Here is a 15,631-nt window from a genome sequence, read left to right as displayed (position 1 = left end):
ACACTGAAGACTAGATTAATGATGCTGAAAATTCAGCGCTTCATCACAGAAATAAATTCTAGTTTAAAGTATATTAAAACAGGACACCAGTATTAGAAATTGCAAATGTATAATATAACTGTATAATATGTTGTTTTTTACTATTCAATTTTTACATTTTCTGAATATAAAAGCAGATCAAACTATGGTAATTTACTACGTCTAGCACCATGTCATCAGTATCTGAAAACGAGGCTCAAAGCGGTTCGCTTATTAATGCCCCTTGTGTCAACCAAGCGCTTCAGCCAATCAGAGAGCGCCCTGTTGGCCCTTCAGCCTTTCTAGTCATCCCGCCCCCTCTCTGCGCTACGTCAGCACTCAGACTCAAACATGGCGGTGCCCATAGCCAAGTGCCTGGCAGCTTATGCCTATTTATTACTAATATCTTTCATATTTCCGCCCGTTTTCGCCGACAGCGCTGCCGGGGACTCGCCGCACCGGCGCTTTGAGTATAAATACAGTTTCAAAGGGCCACATCTGACACAGAGTGATGGAAGAATCCCATTCTGGATTCATACTGGGAGTAAGTTTATAGATGGGTGTCTGTCTGTCCTCTCTCATCCATCTGTATCTCTGTCTGTCATTTGTCAGTATGTTTAGTCCATGTAGTTACGTGTAGGTTAAATTCCTCTTAAGTTGCATTAAAATGAACTGAATCAATGATGCAGTCATTATGGAATGAATGATGGTAGATTGCATTGCTTTGGCATGTGGGGTTTTTGTAATAATGCAAATTATGATATTTTGTAACATATCTTGATGTAAACTATGCAATATTTTAAAATCAGTGCACTACCTCAGTTCTGATGTGTTTGGTGCACTGCCAGCTGTTTTTTATGGTGTGTTGAGAAATCAACAGCTACTTTTTAATAATAATAAAAAAAGTTATTAAAAATTAGTTATCAGATTCACATAATTTTGATGCATAATCTTGGGTGACATTGTCAAAACTGTGATTAATAAATATATGCATGCAGTTTCACAGCTGACATGGCACTAGTTTCCCTAAAGGGTTAAGCAAATTGGTCTCGGCATGTGAGAAGAGCAAAGTTCTGTTTTGCAACCGTTCTGTTTCCCAAATCTCTCAAATACACTGCAGGCATTAGCCGGAAGGAGCAATAAATGCTGTTTACTTAGTCCTCAGATTTAATGTTGTGGTTTCTGTCATGTTATGTTTAAATAGATCTCAATAGAGAAGTATGCTGTCAGGTATGCAAGCATGCAAGTCTCTACTCATAAACCTGGTATTGTGCCAGATATTACCGCTTTCTTACCTCAGCTCTTCCTGGTTTTGAAAAACAACCTTTTTAATATAAAAAAAATTAGTGCTGAGCAACGATTAATCGCATCCAAAATAAAAATGTTTGTGTACATATTATATGTGTGTGTACTGTGTATATTTATTATGTATATGTAAATACACACACATGCATGTATATATTTAAGAAAAATTTTATATTTTTATATTAAATACATTTATATATAATATAAATTATAGGAATATAGATATATACATGCAAATATTTTCAAAATATATACTGTATGTGTGTGTCTTTATATATACATAATAAATATACACAGTACACGCACATATATTATATAATTCAAAACTTTTATTTTGGATGCAAAATAAATATGTACATTATTTATATGTACATTATGATTTTTTTATTTATTTATGCATTCCCCCATTGCCACCTTTTCTCCAGATGCCATTCCTGGTTCGGATCAGATCCGAATCACCCCTTCTCTGCGGAGCCAGAAGGGTTCGGTATGGACAAAAAGCCCTGTAAGTTTTGAACACTGGGAAGCTGAAGTGGCATTCCGTGTGTCCGGAAGAGGCCGAATGGGAGCAGATGGATTGGTAAGAAGAGGGAAAATAATTATTAAATATTTATCTAATGAATATTATATAAAATAACTGTTTATATTGTACATGTAAGCCTCGTTTCTGCATTTATGGCTGTAAACATTTGTAAACATACAGAAGCACAGACAAAATTGTTATGGTTATGACAGTGGAGGGTCATGTTGACCCTTTTATGGGTATGACAGCCTTGAGGTAGTGTCACAGGTTGAATTTCAGTTCAAGGTGATCTATCTATATATATATATATATATATATATATATATATATATATATATATATATATATATATACACAATAAAGGTAATTGCCTTTTTTATCCTTTTAAATTCAGAATTGTGAGATATAAACTTGCCATTGCAAGAATTATGAAATAAAATGTCGCAATTACCTTGTTAAAGGGGTCATCGGATGCAAAATTCACTTTTCAAGTTGTTTGAACATAAATGTGTGTTGGAAGTGTGTGTACACATCCATCCTATAATGATAAAAATCCACCCAGTGGTTTTTTAAAAATCCTTATTTTAAAATCTCCTTTCTCAAATCAGGCTGTTCTGAGGTTCCTGTCAGAATGACGTAATTCTGTACAGGCCCCCCCAACGATAGTTGATTGACAAGCCGTCTTATCTTAGACCCGCCCTGAGTGAGCTGAGAGCTGTCGTTGTTGTTGGATGTAATAATGAATAAAGCAGTCATCATTTACTCCTGACATCTGAGCCGCTGAAGATGCAGAGGATTAACGTTACTTTCACTTTGAAGTGAATGTGCCGATCCCGAGCTACATAAATGCGTCTATATTCGCTCGAATCATTCGTGATCCAGCTTCATCTACAGAAGAAGTGAGTATAAAGTTTTTTTATGAATCATTGCAAATCGCCTTTCCTAATAATTTTCTAGTTAGCCAGTTTCGCGACTGAAGTACTGCTCGCCACCCTACGGAAGAGAGGGGCGGGGCGGGGCTAGCAGAGTCATGAGCATTTAAAGCAACATGGACTAAAAAAACGGCTTGCTGAAAACAGAGCTGATTTTCGCAGGGTAAAGGTGTTTTTTACACTACCATTGAGAAATTTGAACCAAAATATATTATAGACTTTTCTTTAAGAACCTAAAGAATCATATCAATTTGTGGAAATTGGGCATCCGATGACCCCTTTAATTTTTTTTTATTCCTTGGTATTAAGAAGCTTCTGTACTAATGTACTAATGTTTTCTATTTAAAAAAATAATAATTTATCTAATCAGAGCTGTGTAGTAACTGATTACATGTAATCTGGATTATGTAATCAGATTCCAAAAATTAAGTATTTGTAATTAGAGTAAATTACATTTTAAAATACTCGTAATCAGACTACAGTTAATTTTTTATTGATTACATCTTTTTCACACAATAGCAATAAATTATTCATCATTTATTGATTCTCTATAATTACTTTTTTTTTTTTTCTTTCTTTATAAATAGCCTACACTTATATACACTCAGAAAGTCCAGTTTTGTGGACATTCACACAGACTAGTCATTAGTCGGGTGGCGACACAGCATTTGACCAATCGATTTACAAAAATCATTTCAGGTTTAAGAAGTTTCAACATTGCATCAACTACTGATGAACACATACATTTTTATTTGAATTATCACACTATTACATTTAACCATGTATCATTATGTATTATTGAAAGGCTTTTGTCTTTCAAACTCATTAAAATGCACAGATTCTCGTTATTTCTTATTTGCAGACATTCTCAAACTTTGTCATCTGAACCTCTTTCACCTAATATATTTACACCTAATAAAACTCTTGAATCTTGAACTTTAAAGGGGTGGTCAATCATCAATTCTGTAAAAGACCATATCTCTTTGCATTGAACTATGAGCATCGTAACTTTGCAGATGTTGTTTATGCTCGAACAGCAACATTACACACTAAAGTTAAAAAAGTGAAATCATAATCAATGGCCCCTTTAAGTACCCCTGAGATTTTAAAATACATATTTTAATAATTAAGTATCACATTTGCATGTTCACAGTTCTCTGACATTGGGTAATAGTCATAAGGCGCACCGGTAAGCACAAAATATTTCTTCTTTTTTTAGTAAGTGAATTATTTTGATTTGTTATTTTAAAATTATTTATTTTAATTTTACATTTTTTATGATTTAATTACATTTTTGCCTTTCATTAAACTCACAAACCCCCTGCAGTTCCTTTTAAGAACCCAGTTTGGGAAAGCTTGATGTAATATTATGTTTAATGCACTTCATGTTGTTAATTACAATGAAAGGAATATATTTTCTCACTCTTTGTATTTTTACATCAATGTGGTACAAGATTATCCTGTTTAAATCGATGTGATAAACGAGTTGGTCAAAAGTAATCTGATTATATTACCTAAAATGTGTAATGTAATGGATTACGTTACTGACTGCATTTTTTTTTTGTCTTGTAATTTGGAATCAGTAACAGATTACAATTTGTAAGGAATCTACCCAGCTCTAAATCTAATTTATTCCTGTGATGCACAGCTGAATTCAGCATCATTACTCCAGTCTTCAGTGTCACATGATCCTTCAGAAATCATTCTAATATGATTTAATGCTCAAGAAACATTTTTGTATAATCAAAGTTGAAAACAGTTGTGCTGCTTATGATTTTTGTGGAAACCATACTAGCCCTAGAGAGTCTTTGAATTCCTGCATTTTGTTAATAAACATGTCATTTTAAACTTGTGCATGACACAAGTGCAAATGTTTAACTGATGGGGGGAAGGACACATGTGAAACAGAAACTGCAGAAGGGTAGTGTATCCACTTCCTGTGAAGTCATATCTAGAGATCAGAAAATCACAGAGACTTGATTTTGGGAACTTTTTACTAACCGCATAGAAATCAGCTAACAGCCACTCAGAACACCTGCATAGTCATGTCTGGGCAACCACACAGAATACCCTAGCATTGTGGCGGCAGTTTTGCATGGGCAAACAAGTCACATTTTCTTCATAAGATGTCAAAATTTAGTTATTTGTTACTTTCATTGTTTTTCACAAACCATAAAATTGTAGGTTTGCATATCAGGCTCACTATGACTAATTTAGTGTGGCTGCATTCACTGTAAAAAAAACAAAAAAAAAGTTGAGCCAACTTAAAATTTTAAGGCAACCAGCTTCAGCAGATTTTTTTAGTTCTCAACTTATTTTTGTAGGAGATTCTCAAATTTTTGTTGAATAAATTTAAAACATCAAGTTGAGAAAACTAAAAAAAATCTGCTGAAGCTGGTTGTCTTAATTTTAAGTTGGCTCAACTTTTCTTTTTTTTTTTTTTAACAGTGTTCCTGTGTGCTATACCACTTTAACTTACACATAATCTGATTTTCTTGACTTATTAGGTTTGGATATTTCATAAACCGTTTATCAGGAAAAGTGTCCATAGGTCAGCCTTGATAAATTCATGTTGTTCGGCATTTGCAAAGTAGAATGAGCAATTAAAATGTAGTGTTGTACAAGTAATATGTGCTTTCTTTGAATTGTTCCATAGTCCAGTGGAGCAGACCACACTGATCTCAAGCACCACTTACCAAATTACCCATGCTCACTGAAGAGAGCCTTGTGTGTGTGTGTTTCTGTGTTCTGTAGGCCATATGGTTCACGGCCGGTCAAGGTCTGGAGGGTCCTGTGTACGGGGCCGCTGATCAGTGGAACGGCGTGGGAATATTCTTTGACTCTTTTGATAATGATGGAAAGGTGATTACAAAAAATTACATTTTATTAAATAACATTTTATTTCAGATTTGTTTAATTTTATAATCTAAATGTATAAAAATCTTACAATTATAAATAATTTTACAATTATAGCTGTATCAAATGTTATTCCGAATTGTTGTTGCTTTTAAGTTAGAAATGCTCAAATTGCATTTTTTCTGAATAAAACTAATATTAAAAAAGAAAAGAAACAATATATTGACTTTTAAAGGCATTTTATATTAAATGTTTTTACTCATCTGTCTCAATTATATAACATTTTTAAAATATCTTATTGTTTGGGGCTGTTCAAAGCAAATTTAATATTTGATTTGATTAATCACTCTAATAGAATTTATTGTAATTATTTATTGTAACCCTAGAATTTATTGTAATTATTAGTTGTGGAAAAAAAAAATTAACACTTGTTTATGTCTGTTAAATGCCCCAATAATATTTGTTTTTGAATGATGTGCATTTTTCAGTCAAAACATCTTAAGGTAGAGCTAAATATATTTATCAAAGGATTATGATTGTGTTTTGCCTTTGCCTCAGGAACAAACACCAATGTACCTCTAGATGTATCTCCTCTGTACTAAATAAGGATTATGTCTCTTTTCCGTGACCTTGCTATTGTAGAAAAACAACCCTGCTGTCCTAGTGGTGGGTAATAATGGAAAACTTATTTATGACCATCAAAAGTAAGTAAACATATCCTCCTTGCTGACATCAGCGCTTTAATTTTTACAACTGAAAGGAGATTAGGAAATATGATTATTTATGAGAGAAAGAGTCTAATCCTCTGTCTGTCTTATTCTGAGAGCAGTAACAGTGAAAGCATTAAATTAGATCTGTGAGCCAGCGGGGGAGAGCTGTCAGCAGCATATGTGCTAGACTGCGCAAACATAACCATAGGCCTTCATATTCTTGATATGTTTTTATTGATTCATGAAATGAAGGAAATTTTAATAGAAACTAATTTAGTTTTTTCCTATTGACATGAAAAGGAAACGTTTTGTTGTTGTTGTCTTTGTGTTTATATATGCATGTATTTGATAAACCATATTTTTTTTTCTCCAGTGATGGCACAATCCAGTCTCTGGGTACATGTCTTAGAGACTTCAGAAACAAACCTTACCCTGTACGCGCCAAAATCACCTACTACCAGAAGAATTTATCGGTAGGTCAAAGTTATATTAAAGGGGTCATATGATGCGATTTCAAGTTTCCTTTCTCTTTGGAGTGTTACAAGCTGTTTGTGATAAGATAAGATCCCTGAAGTTGCAAAGACTAAAGTCTCAAAACCAAAGAGATATTCTTTATAATATTTAAGTCTTTGCCACGCCCCCCTAAAACGGCTCATTCAAACACACCCCCACATGTCGACGTCACGGTGTGGGAAGATTTGCAAAACACTGCCCAAATGTATACGCAATGAAAGAAGGCGGAACTATTATTCTCTAAATATTAGAGTTTGCACAGTGCATTTTACGGAGGACTATTTCCTGAACCTGGGAGTATGCACCAGTTATGCTCAAAGGCTGTTTCTATAAAGTGGGGCAATTCCAACTTTGCAAGGACAGTCTGGCGCTTCTGACTCACAGCCTGTAAGTATGTTTTCTTATTTAAATAATTTGTCACTGACGATTCAAACGCGAGTTTTGGGCTGTGTAGAGTAGCGCTTGTTTGTTGTTTCTCCGACAAGCCAGTATAAGTCATTATAATCAGTAATTATGTCCCCACTGGATGTGACAAATGCCTTGTTTATAATGGGTTTTATTGTTTTTGTGTCGTCGCGCCGGGACACGGCATCACAATACGGTAAGGGGGCGTAACATTTCCGTCTCACGCTTGAGGTATTCGGCCAATTACAACGCACTGAATAGCTGGCCAATCAGAGCACGCCTCGCTTCTCAGAACGATGAGCTTGTAAAAATCGACGCGTTTCAGAAAAGCGGAGCATAGAGGAGCAGCAGTAATGTACAGTGTGTGGAAAATGTTTTTTGAACCTTAAACCACATAAACACATTGCATTACACTAAATACACTAAATAATGTTCTTTTTAGCAATGTCATATGACCCCTTTAATTCTAAAGAACCAACTATAATTTGCCCTTTTGACCCTCATAATTTATTAGATTTTTGCACAACTGGTGATTTTTTTTGTTTTTTTTGCATGTTTATGTAATTGGGGTACATTTTTAACTTTTTAAAAATTAAGTGATGAATATCTGACATTTCCAAGCTATAGTAACATCTGAGTATTCTCAATGGTTTCAGGTTTTCATCAATAACGGCTTCACTCCTGATAAAGACGATTATGAGTTCTGCACTAGAGTTGAAAACATGATCATCCCTGATATTGGTTATTTTGGCATCTCTGCGGCCACTGGAGGACTTGCAGGTATGGGATAAACATAACAAAGTTTTCTCGTTCATATTGAAAGTGTTTTCTTTATCCTTCAGCTGGATCAACTAACAAGAAAATAGTTTGCTTTCTACCATTCAAGACATTTTTCAACCAAAAATGAAAGTCATCATTTATGCACCCTCGAGAACACAAAAGATATTCTGAAGAATGTTGGTAACCAGACAGTTGCTGGTAGCCATTGACTTCCATAGTATTTTTTCCTTCCATACTTTGGAAAGCAATGGCTTTTGTCAACTGTTTGGTTACCATCCTTCAAAATATCCTCTTTTGTGCTCGACAGAAGAAAGAAACTCATACGGGTTTGGAACATCTTCAGGATGTGTACATTTTCATTTTTAAAAATTTTAGATTTTCATTTTTGGATGAACTGTCCATTTAAGCCATAAAAGGTAACCTAAAGAATAGTTTATAGCTAAAAGAAGCAATTATAAACTTTAAAACATGTTTGGTGTTGCTGGTGGCACTGAAATTGCACACTGTAGCTTTAAAAATATGGCTAAATAATTTTTTGTTTTCATCAGATGACCATGACGTTCTGTCATTTTTGCTGTTCAGACTTACAGAGCCTGGGCAGAATCTGGTACGCATTTTCCTCCCCACACAGTCGCGTACACGCATTCAAGTATGATTAAAAAGAATCGGCCATACTTATTTCATAAGTGTCCACCTCTTACTCCATTCCTCTTGTTCATTATAATTGGAGTATGCGTAAGTGTGTCTATATGCGTGAGTGGGTTTGAATGTGTGTTTTGTGTCTTTCTATAAAGCCTCCCCCAGAAAAAGAGATTCCCAAAGAGGAGAAGGACAAGTACCAGGAGGAATTTGAGAATTTCCAACAAGAGCTGGACAAAAGGAAAGAGGAGTTTCAGAAAGAGCACCCTGATGTCCAGGGGCAGCCCAGTGAGTTGCTCTAATTCTGTCTGAAGTTTTGACCTCAGACGCACATTTTCATGATGTTCATAGTCAAAAGAAATGTCCTGGAAACATTAAGAGAAACTGACATAATACACAGAAATCTAGAAAGAGAATGTTATGTGAGAATATGAATATGTGCATGTTAAACACACTTTTCCAATACACTTTTTATTCACCCTGATCTGATTGGATGAGTCACATTTTGTTGCAACAGGCTAATAAATGTTATTTATTTATAAAATATGTAGTTTATTCATGTATGTACTTATTTAATTTTACAACAGATTCTGTTTCCACTATAATTAATTTTAACTTACTGAGTTTAAAAAATGAAAACCCATATTTGTAGAAAAACATCTGTTCAGTGTTTCTCTTCTGGCAGTTGAGGACCTGTTTGAAAGCGTTAATGACCAGGAGATCCGTCAGGTGTTTGAGGGGCAGAATCGAATCCACCTGGAAATCAAGCAGCTGAACAGGCAGCTGGCCATGATTCTGGATGAACAACGCCGTTATGTGTCAGTCATCACAGAGGAGATCTCCAAACGCTCGTCACAAGCACAGTCAGGACAGGTAGGATATGACAAATGCAATTCAAATGTGGCAAAAAAAACTAACGTTTTAAGCATTGAACACTAATGTTGACCAGATTTGTCATAGCAGATCCAATCAAAATCCTTCATAAGATGTATTTATTTCTAGTCTGACATCTTTAAAAACATGTTGCTTTATCAGTTTATGAAGCACCAAAATTATGATTGCTTTAAATACTTAGAAGTGATTAATCTAATTTATGATCTAAACTGTCCTTGAGCCTAACTAATAGTTTGTATGCTTTATTTAGGCTCCCAGTCATGATTTGGAGACCATTAGTACTACACAACAGGAGGTTTTGAGGAACCTTAATGAAATAAGGTAAGCTCCCAAGACAAATATTGTTCTCCTGTCTAAAATAACTGAAATATTGCCATATTTTCCAAAATATAAGTCTTGCCTGATTTTAAATCACACCTTGTCAAAATTGCATTTTTGAAAGCACATAAGTTGCATCAGTAAATAAGCATATTTTATTTTCCCTCACTCCACAACAAATCCTTTACATTTAACAGTATTTAGAACGGAATAGACATGGATAAATAGAAGTATAAAACAAACTCATTATAAATAACATGTTTTCTAATTGTTAAGCATAAACAAATTGATTTAAATCAAAACTAAAACTAACTAATAAAAAACTCATCTGGTATACTTCAGAAAATTCATAGCCAATAAAGTGTTTTGCCGCATTCAATCTCTGAGTGAATCAACTACTTACAGGCCTTAGCGCATTACATGTCTTTGCAAAAGACTGAACAACGCAACAGATTAGGTTTTGTCTGTAAACTTCTTGTTCGTTGTGTCTCTACATTAAGATCTAAAGATGTTCATTGTTTAATCCAGATTAAATACATTTGTTTGTTGTTCTGTTTTGACCTCTGTAATGTCAGCATTGTTTTTTGTTTTGTTAGTGGACAGTTGTTTGTTTTCCTCCAGGTGTTTTTGAAGCGAAGTGTAAGCGAACAAGGATTAAAGCACAAAGACAAAATCAAACAATAAGGCTTTGGGATTAGACACCAAAATACAGCATTTAAAACTCTTTTAACTGTGCAAGGAGAGGATTAGCCCACAAAAGACTGTTTTTAAAACCCTATAACTCTGATGTATCCAAACTATAATGATTGTTAAACCGATTTTTAGAACGACACTTACCAGTGATTTTGTTAGGGATTTAAGCAAGAGCTTTGTTTGTAGCGGATGCATTTAGATTAAGAGTTGGTTGCAGAAGTGCATTGTTTGAAACTTTTAATAACCTAATTGCATGAAGTGTTGCATGAAACTGAATTTTACCACAACATAAAAAGCTTTATTTTTATCTTTTATATTATCAATCTTGAACCTTTTAAGCCATTTTGTCTGTCAACAAGATGGCATTTGAACTAGTTTTTTTTTTTTTTTTTTTTTTTTTTTTATAAAAGAGTCAGTATTTAGAAAATATGCAAATATTGTTACCTCTAATAATACAGTAGTCTTCATCAAAATGGCAAAATTGAGGCCATGTTGTCGTCCTATTGTCAGAAGGACATCGAAAAGATCAGTAATCTATGTCAGTTGTTCATTTAGGCTAATCCTATTGCCGCATATTTAAACAGCATTTGGTCCGCAACAAACAAATGCTCAGTTGATCGAATTCGTTTTATAGATTATACACATTAAGTTAGTTTTTTTAATCATAATTTCATTTTACTCATCTTAGCCCTATAAAATGACTTATCTGATGGGGAAAAAGTGCCTCCTCCTGACATATAGGTCATTTGAAGTGGATAAAGATTACTGGGAGGGTTACTAAATGTTCATTTTTTGCCTCAAGGGAGATTTGTGTCTAATAATTTTTTTTCTCCCATAAGAAACAAATTTGATTTCCTTTAGGCTCCTTATGGGCCTCTGTTTGATAGATTAGATGCGCATCTTTAAATATATCCATCATACACCAGCGAATACACGGTCTGCTTCTGATTGCTTTCTTGTCTTTGTAATTCCCGAAGGAGACTGTACTTATGACTTACCAAACATTTTCATTTTCACCGTCCCCTCATATTTTTTTTAATCCTAATAATCATCTTAGAATTTTGAAGACGATATCCAAAGAAATTGGGTTCAGGCACATGATAATACGTGATCAGTCTTAAATTTAAAGATATGTTCCTGATTTAAAGGTTAAACTGTGCGCTGCTCTTTTTTAATATGCTGATCATAAATATAAAAAAAATTACTGTATATTAAGTCTAAACTTTGTCTTCAGTGTATTATGAAATAAGTACACTTAATCTAGAAAATACACTTTTTTTTGTTTGTTTATACTCACAACAGTTATAAATGTATCATCTTTTTATATATTCATGTAATATTTGTATAATATTCCATCTTTAATGATCATTTTAAGCATGAACGTGTCCCCCTGAGGAAAGCTGTGGCATGGCCTGAATGGGTATTTCTTAATCATCTGAAATTTGTTTAGGAAAGGGACCATGTTTTTTAGAAAGATTAATTTAGCAATCATTGCTGCTTGAGCTGCGTGGTAATTTCATTTTTCTATGAGGCTGAAGGATATATGGCCTTTTGGGAGAGTTAAGAGGAGGCTTAAAAGATTAGATTGGGACAATTCACTGTAATATTAAGATGAAGATTTTCTTGGCCGAAGACCCTGGGCGCAGCAGTCATTTGCCTGTGTGATCAGTGACACCAGCGTTTGCATGCAGTGCTAGCAAGATACCACTAGAGGTGAGAGAGGCTCAAAATGATTAATATAATAAAATAGATTAATATAACAATCTATTTCTCTACATGAGCGCTCAGAAAGTTGAATTATCCATTGAAACGTATTGAATATCAATATTTATAATTGTTGAAGTCTATTAGTTCCAAGGATTTGTACGTGACATGCTGCATTTTTTTAATACTTTGAGTGAGGATAGGGAATGCAAATTTTTGCATACTCATATCTACAATAAATAAATAATGTCATGAAATCCAAAGAACATGAACTTTGTCTTAGGAATCAGATCAGATATTCTAAGCTTAATGTTGTTTATGCATTTAAAACATAGATTAAGTCTTGTGACACTCAGTCTCAGAGGAATTGATTGTTTGGTAAGATCCTGTTGTATGACATACTGTTCCCTTGTATGTAAACAGGCAGAAAACAATCTGCATCTGGAACTATCTGGCATGCAAAGTCTTTGAAAATGTTAACTTTTCTTCTTGAATAATTAATAGTATTTTACATGACATCTGAATCATGAATGTTTCAAGTTTTTAAAATGGCAATTGAAGCATCGCTCTAATGTTGTGCTGTGGTTTGTAGGAACTCATTGTCAGGCTCACTTAAACAGCTGGCAATGGGTCAGCAGCAGGGTCACGCAGGTGGACTAGGATCATATGAGACAGTCCAGCATTTCAATGACATCAAGGAGCATTTGCATGTCGTCAAGAGGAACATCGAACACATAATTCAGAAAAATGTGGTAAGTTCAAAATAAACCAGCATTTCTGATATAGCCCTTATGTCCTATAGCACAGCATATGTGAGGCTTAGCTGGTTTTTGTTTTTGATAACATGATACAATTTATTGGTTATTATAATGAAAATTCTATACCTATTAAAAAATTTCAAAAATTCGCAGCACAATTTAAATTTTAAAATTAAAATGAAAACAGAAATATAAAAATAAGATTCATTTTCTTAAATAATAATAAAAATTGTAATAGTATGTCAATGATACTAAAATAACACTGATACTTATGCTGTATCAAGTTTTTTTAGTTTAATTTTTTAATGTGATTTTATAATTATTTATAATGTAAATTTAGTATTTTATATATATATATATATATATATATATATATATATATATATATATATAATATTGCATAATATTATATATACCTGTATAATAAAACAACACTGATACGTATATTGTAACAAGTTGTTTTAGTTTAGTATTTATTAAAGTCACTAATAATATAATTTATATTATATTGCATTGCTTAATACATATTATACATTACATTGTAGAATCTCTAGTCATTTACCAATCACCCCTTCACTTCTCCATGTGGTTTCTGCCTTGTTTTAAATCGTGTGTGTCTGAAAAAAATTGCCAATAACCCCCCCCCTGTTTTTCTTTTGGTTGGTCATGATGCTTAGAATCCTGCAGAGAAAGTGAAATGTCCTGAACTTCCTCCTTTACCCACCTGCCTCTCTACCACACACTTTGTGATCTTCATCGTCGTTCAATCCCTCCTCTTCTTCGGCTACATTATGTACAAGTGAGTGAATTTTTATGTTGCAGTGTTCATGCAAAACTCTTTAAGTGGTATGTAAATGGTAAGAGAGTTTCTGATTTCCCCTCTGATTGGGTGCTTCATTAAGCTTCAGCTATTGGCTTCCTACAATAGTATCCTCTGATGTTTTGGTAGTTTAAGTACTGAAATCTCTCCTCGTGTCTTTAAATTAAAAGCTCTCTTGTGTGACATTTTGTATGCATGGGACAAAAATTAGGACCATTATTCAAGGATTGTAAAAGATTTATTTTGTCAGTCAAAATCAAGCGTCATAATTTATTTAGTGTTTTTATTTATTTTCTACTTACAGGAGTCAGCAGGAAGCAGCAGCTAAGAAGTTTTTTTGATGATTCGTAGCTCTTGGTAAACACAGCACATGTAAATTGTCAATTTTTGTTAATTTCCAGTTTGTTTTCTGTTTGCAAACTGTAAATTATTATACTTGAAAACTGAAGTATTTTGTTTGTGTTTTTTTTTTTATTACTATTATTAATTCTTGATTTTTAATTTGATCAGATTTGTACAGGAATGAATGACTGCTCTTTTCCAAGTGTGTGTGGCATTTGCAATTGAAGATTCCTGAATATGATGTAATATATTCTTAAGAGGTCTGACATTATATTTACTGTTCAATACTGGTCCAGGAATCATTTCATAAACTCAATCATTCTACCAGGAATGTTCTGAACTGTGGTAAAAAAAAAAAAAAAGTAATTGCAACAGGATCAAGTGTTTTAACGCATTCCCTTTGGTTATAACTTTACAATAAGGCAGATTTTTTTTTTCTCCAAAAGTGTTAAAGCTTTATTGTATTGGCAAAAGCAAGAACCTAAAGTTGTGAATGCTTATTTTGAATCTTTAAAAAAGAAACAAAAATGTCTTTCCTTCTCAAACAATTTACATAAAACACAAATCAAAGACGTTTTGTCTTGTTTTTATTAAAAAATATTATTTTTATATATATATATATATATATATATATATATATATATATATATATATATATATATATATATATATATAAACCCTTCATTTTTTTAACTTTTTATGTTGCAGCCTTATGTTAAACTGCTTTAAAAAAAAAATTTTCCCCACATCAATCTACGCTCCATACACCATAATGACAAAGCAAATAACAGGTTTTTAACATCTTTGCCAATTTATTAAAGATAAAAACTTGGCAGCAACTCAATGCATTTAGGCATCTAGATGTGGTGAAGACGACTTGCTGAAGTTAAAACCGAGCATCAGAATGGGGAAGAAAGGGGATTTAAGTGACTTTGAACGTGGAATGGTTGTTGGTGCCAGATGGGCTGGTCTGAGTATTTCAAAAACTGCTGATCTACTGGGATTTTCACGCACAACCATCTCTAGGGTTTACAGAGAATGGTCCGAAATAGAGAAAATATCCAGTGAGCGGCAGTTATGTGGACGAACAATATGGACGAAAATGCCTTGTTGATGTCAGAGGAGAATGGGCAGACTGGTTAGAGATAATAGAAAGGCAACAGTAACTCAAATAATCACTCGTTACAACCAAGGTATCCAGAACACCATCTCTGAACGCACAACACGTCGAACACTGAAGCAGATGGGCTACAGCAGCATAAGACCACACCGGGTGCCGCTCCTGTCAGCTAAGAACAGGAAACAGAGGCTACAATTCACACAGGCTCACCAAAATTGGACAATAGAAGATTGGAAAATGTTGCCTGGTCTGATGAGTCTCGATTTCTGCTTCGACATTCAGATGGTAGGGTCAGAATTTG

The 15,631-nt window shown here is 33.7% G+C and overlaps 1 protein-coding gene across 1 annotated transcript; it reads left to right on the top strand.

The window, feature by feature from the left end:
- The first annotated feature begins 353 nt into the window (after nucleotides 1–353).
- LOC306856138 (protein ERGIC-53-like) lies at nucleotides 354–14,779 on the top strand. The gene is made up of 13 exons (XM_079395176.1): nucleotides 354–562; nucleotides 1,749–1,903; nucleotides 5,533–5,640; nucleotides 6,277–6,338; nucleotides 6,718–6,817; nucleotides 7,919–8,042; nucleotides 8,591–8,649; nucleotides 8,837–8,969; nucleotides 9,367–9,554; nucleotides 9,826–9,896; nucleotides 12,883–13,042; nucleotides 13,726–13,847; nucleotides 14,173–14,779. The coding sequence occupies exons 1-13, from the start codon at nucleotides 370–372 to the stop codon at nucleotides 14,207–14,209; spliced, it is 1,512 nt and encodes a 503-aa protein (XP_079251302.1). The 5' UTR covers nucleotides 354–369; the 3' UTR covers nucleotides 14,210–14,779.
- Nucleotides 14,780–15,631: the final 852 nt, after the last annotated feature.

The sequence above is a fragment of the Barbus barbus genome (genome assembly GCF_936440315.1).
Source record: "Barbus barbus genome assembly, chromosome: 36".
Lineage (NCBI taxonomy): Eukaryota > Metazoa > Chordata > Actinopteri > Cypriniformes > Cyprinidae > Barbus > Barbus barbus.
This window is presented reverse-complemented; position numbering and strand designations above follow the sequence as displayed.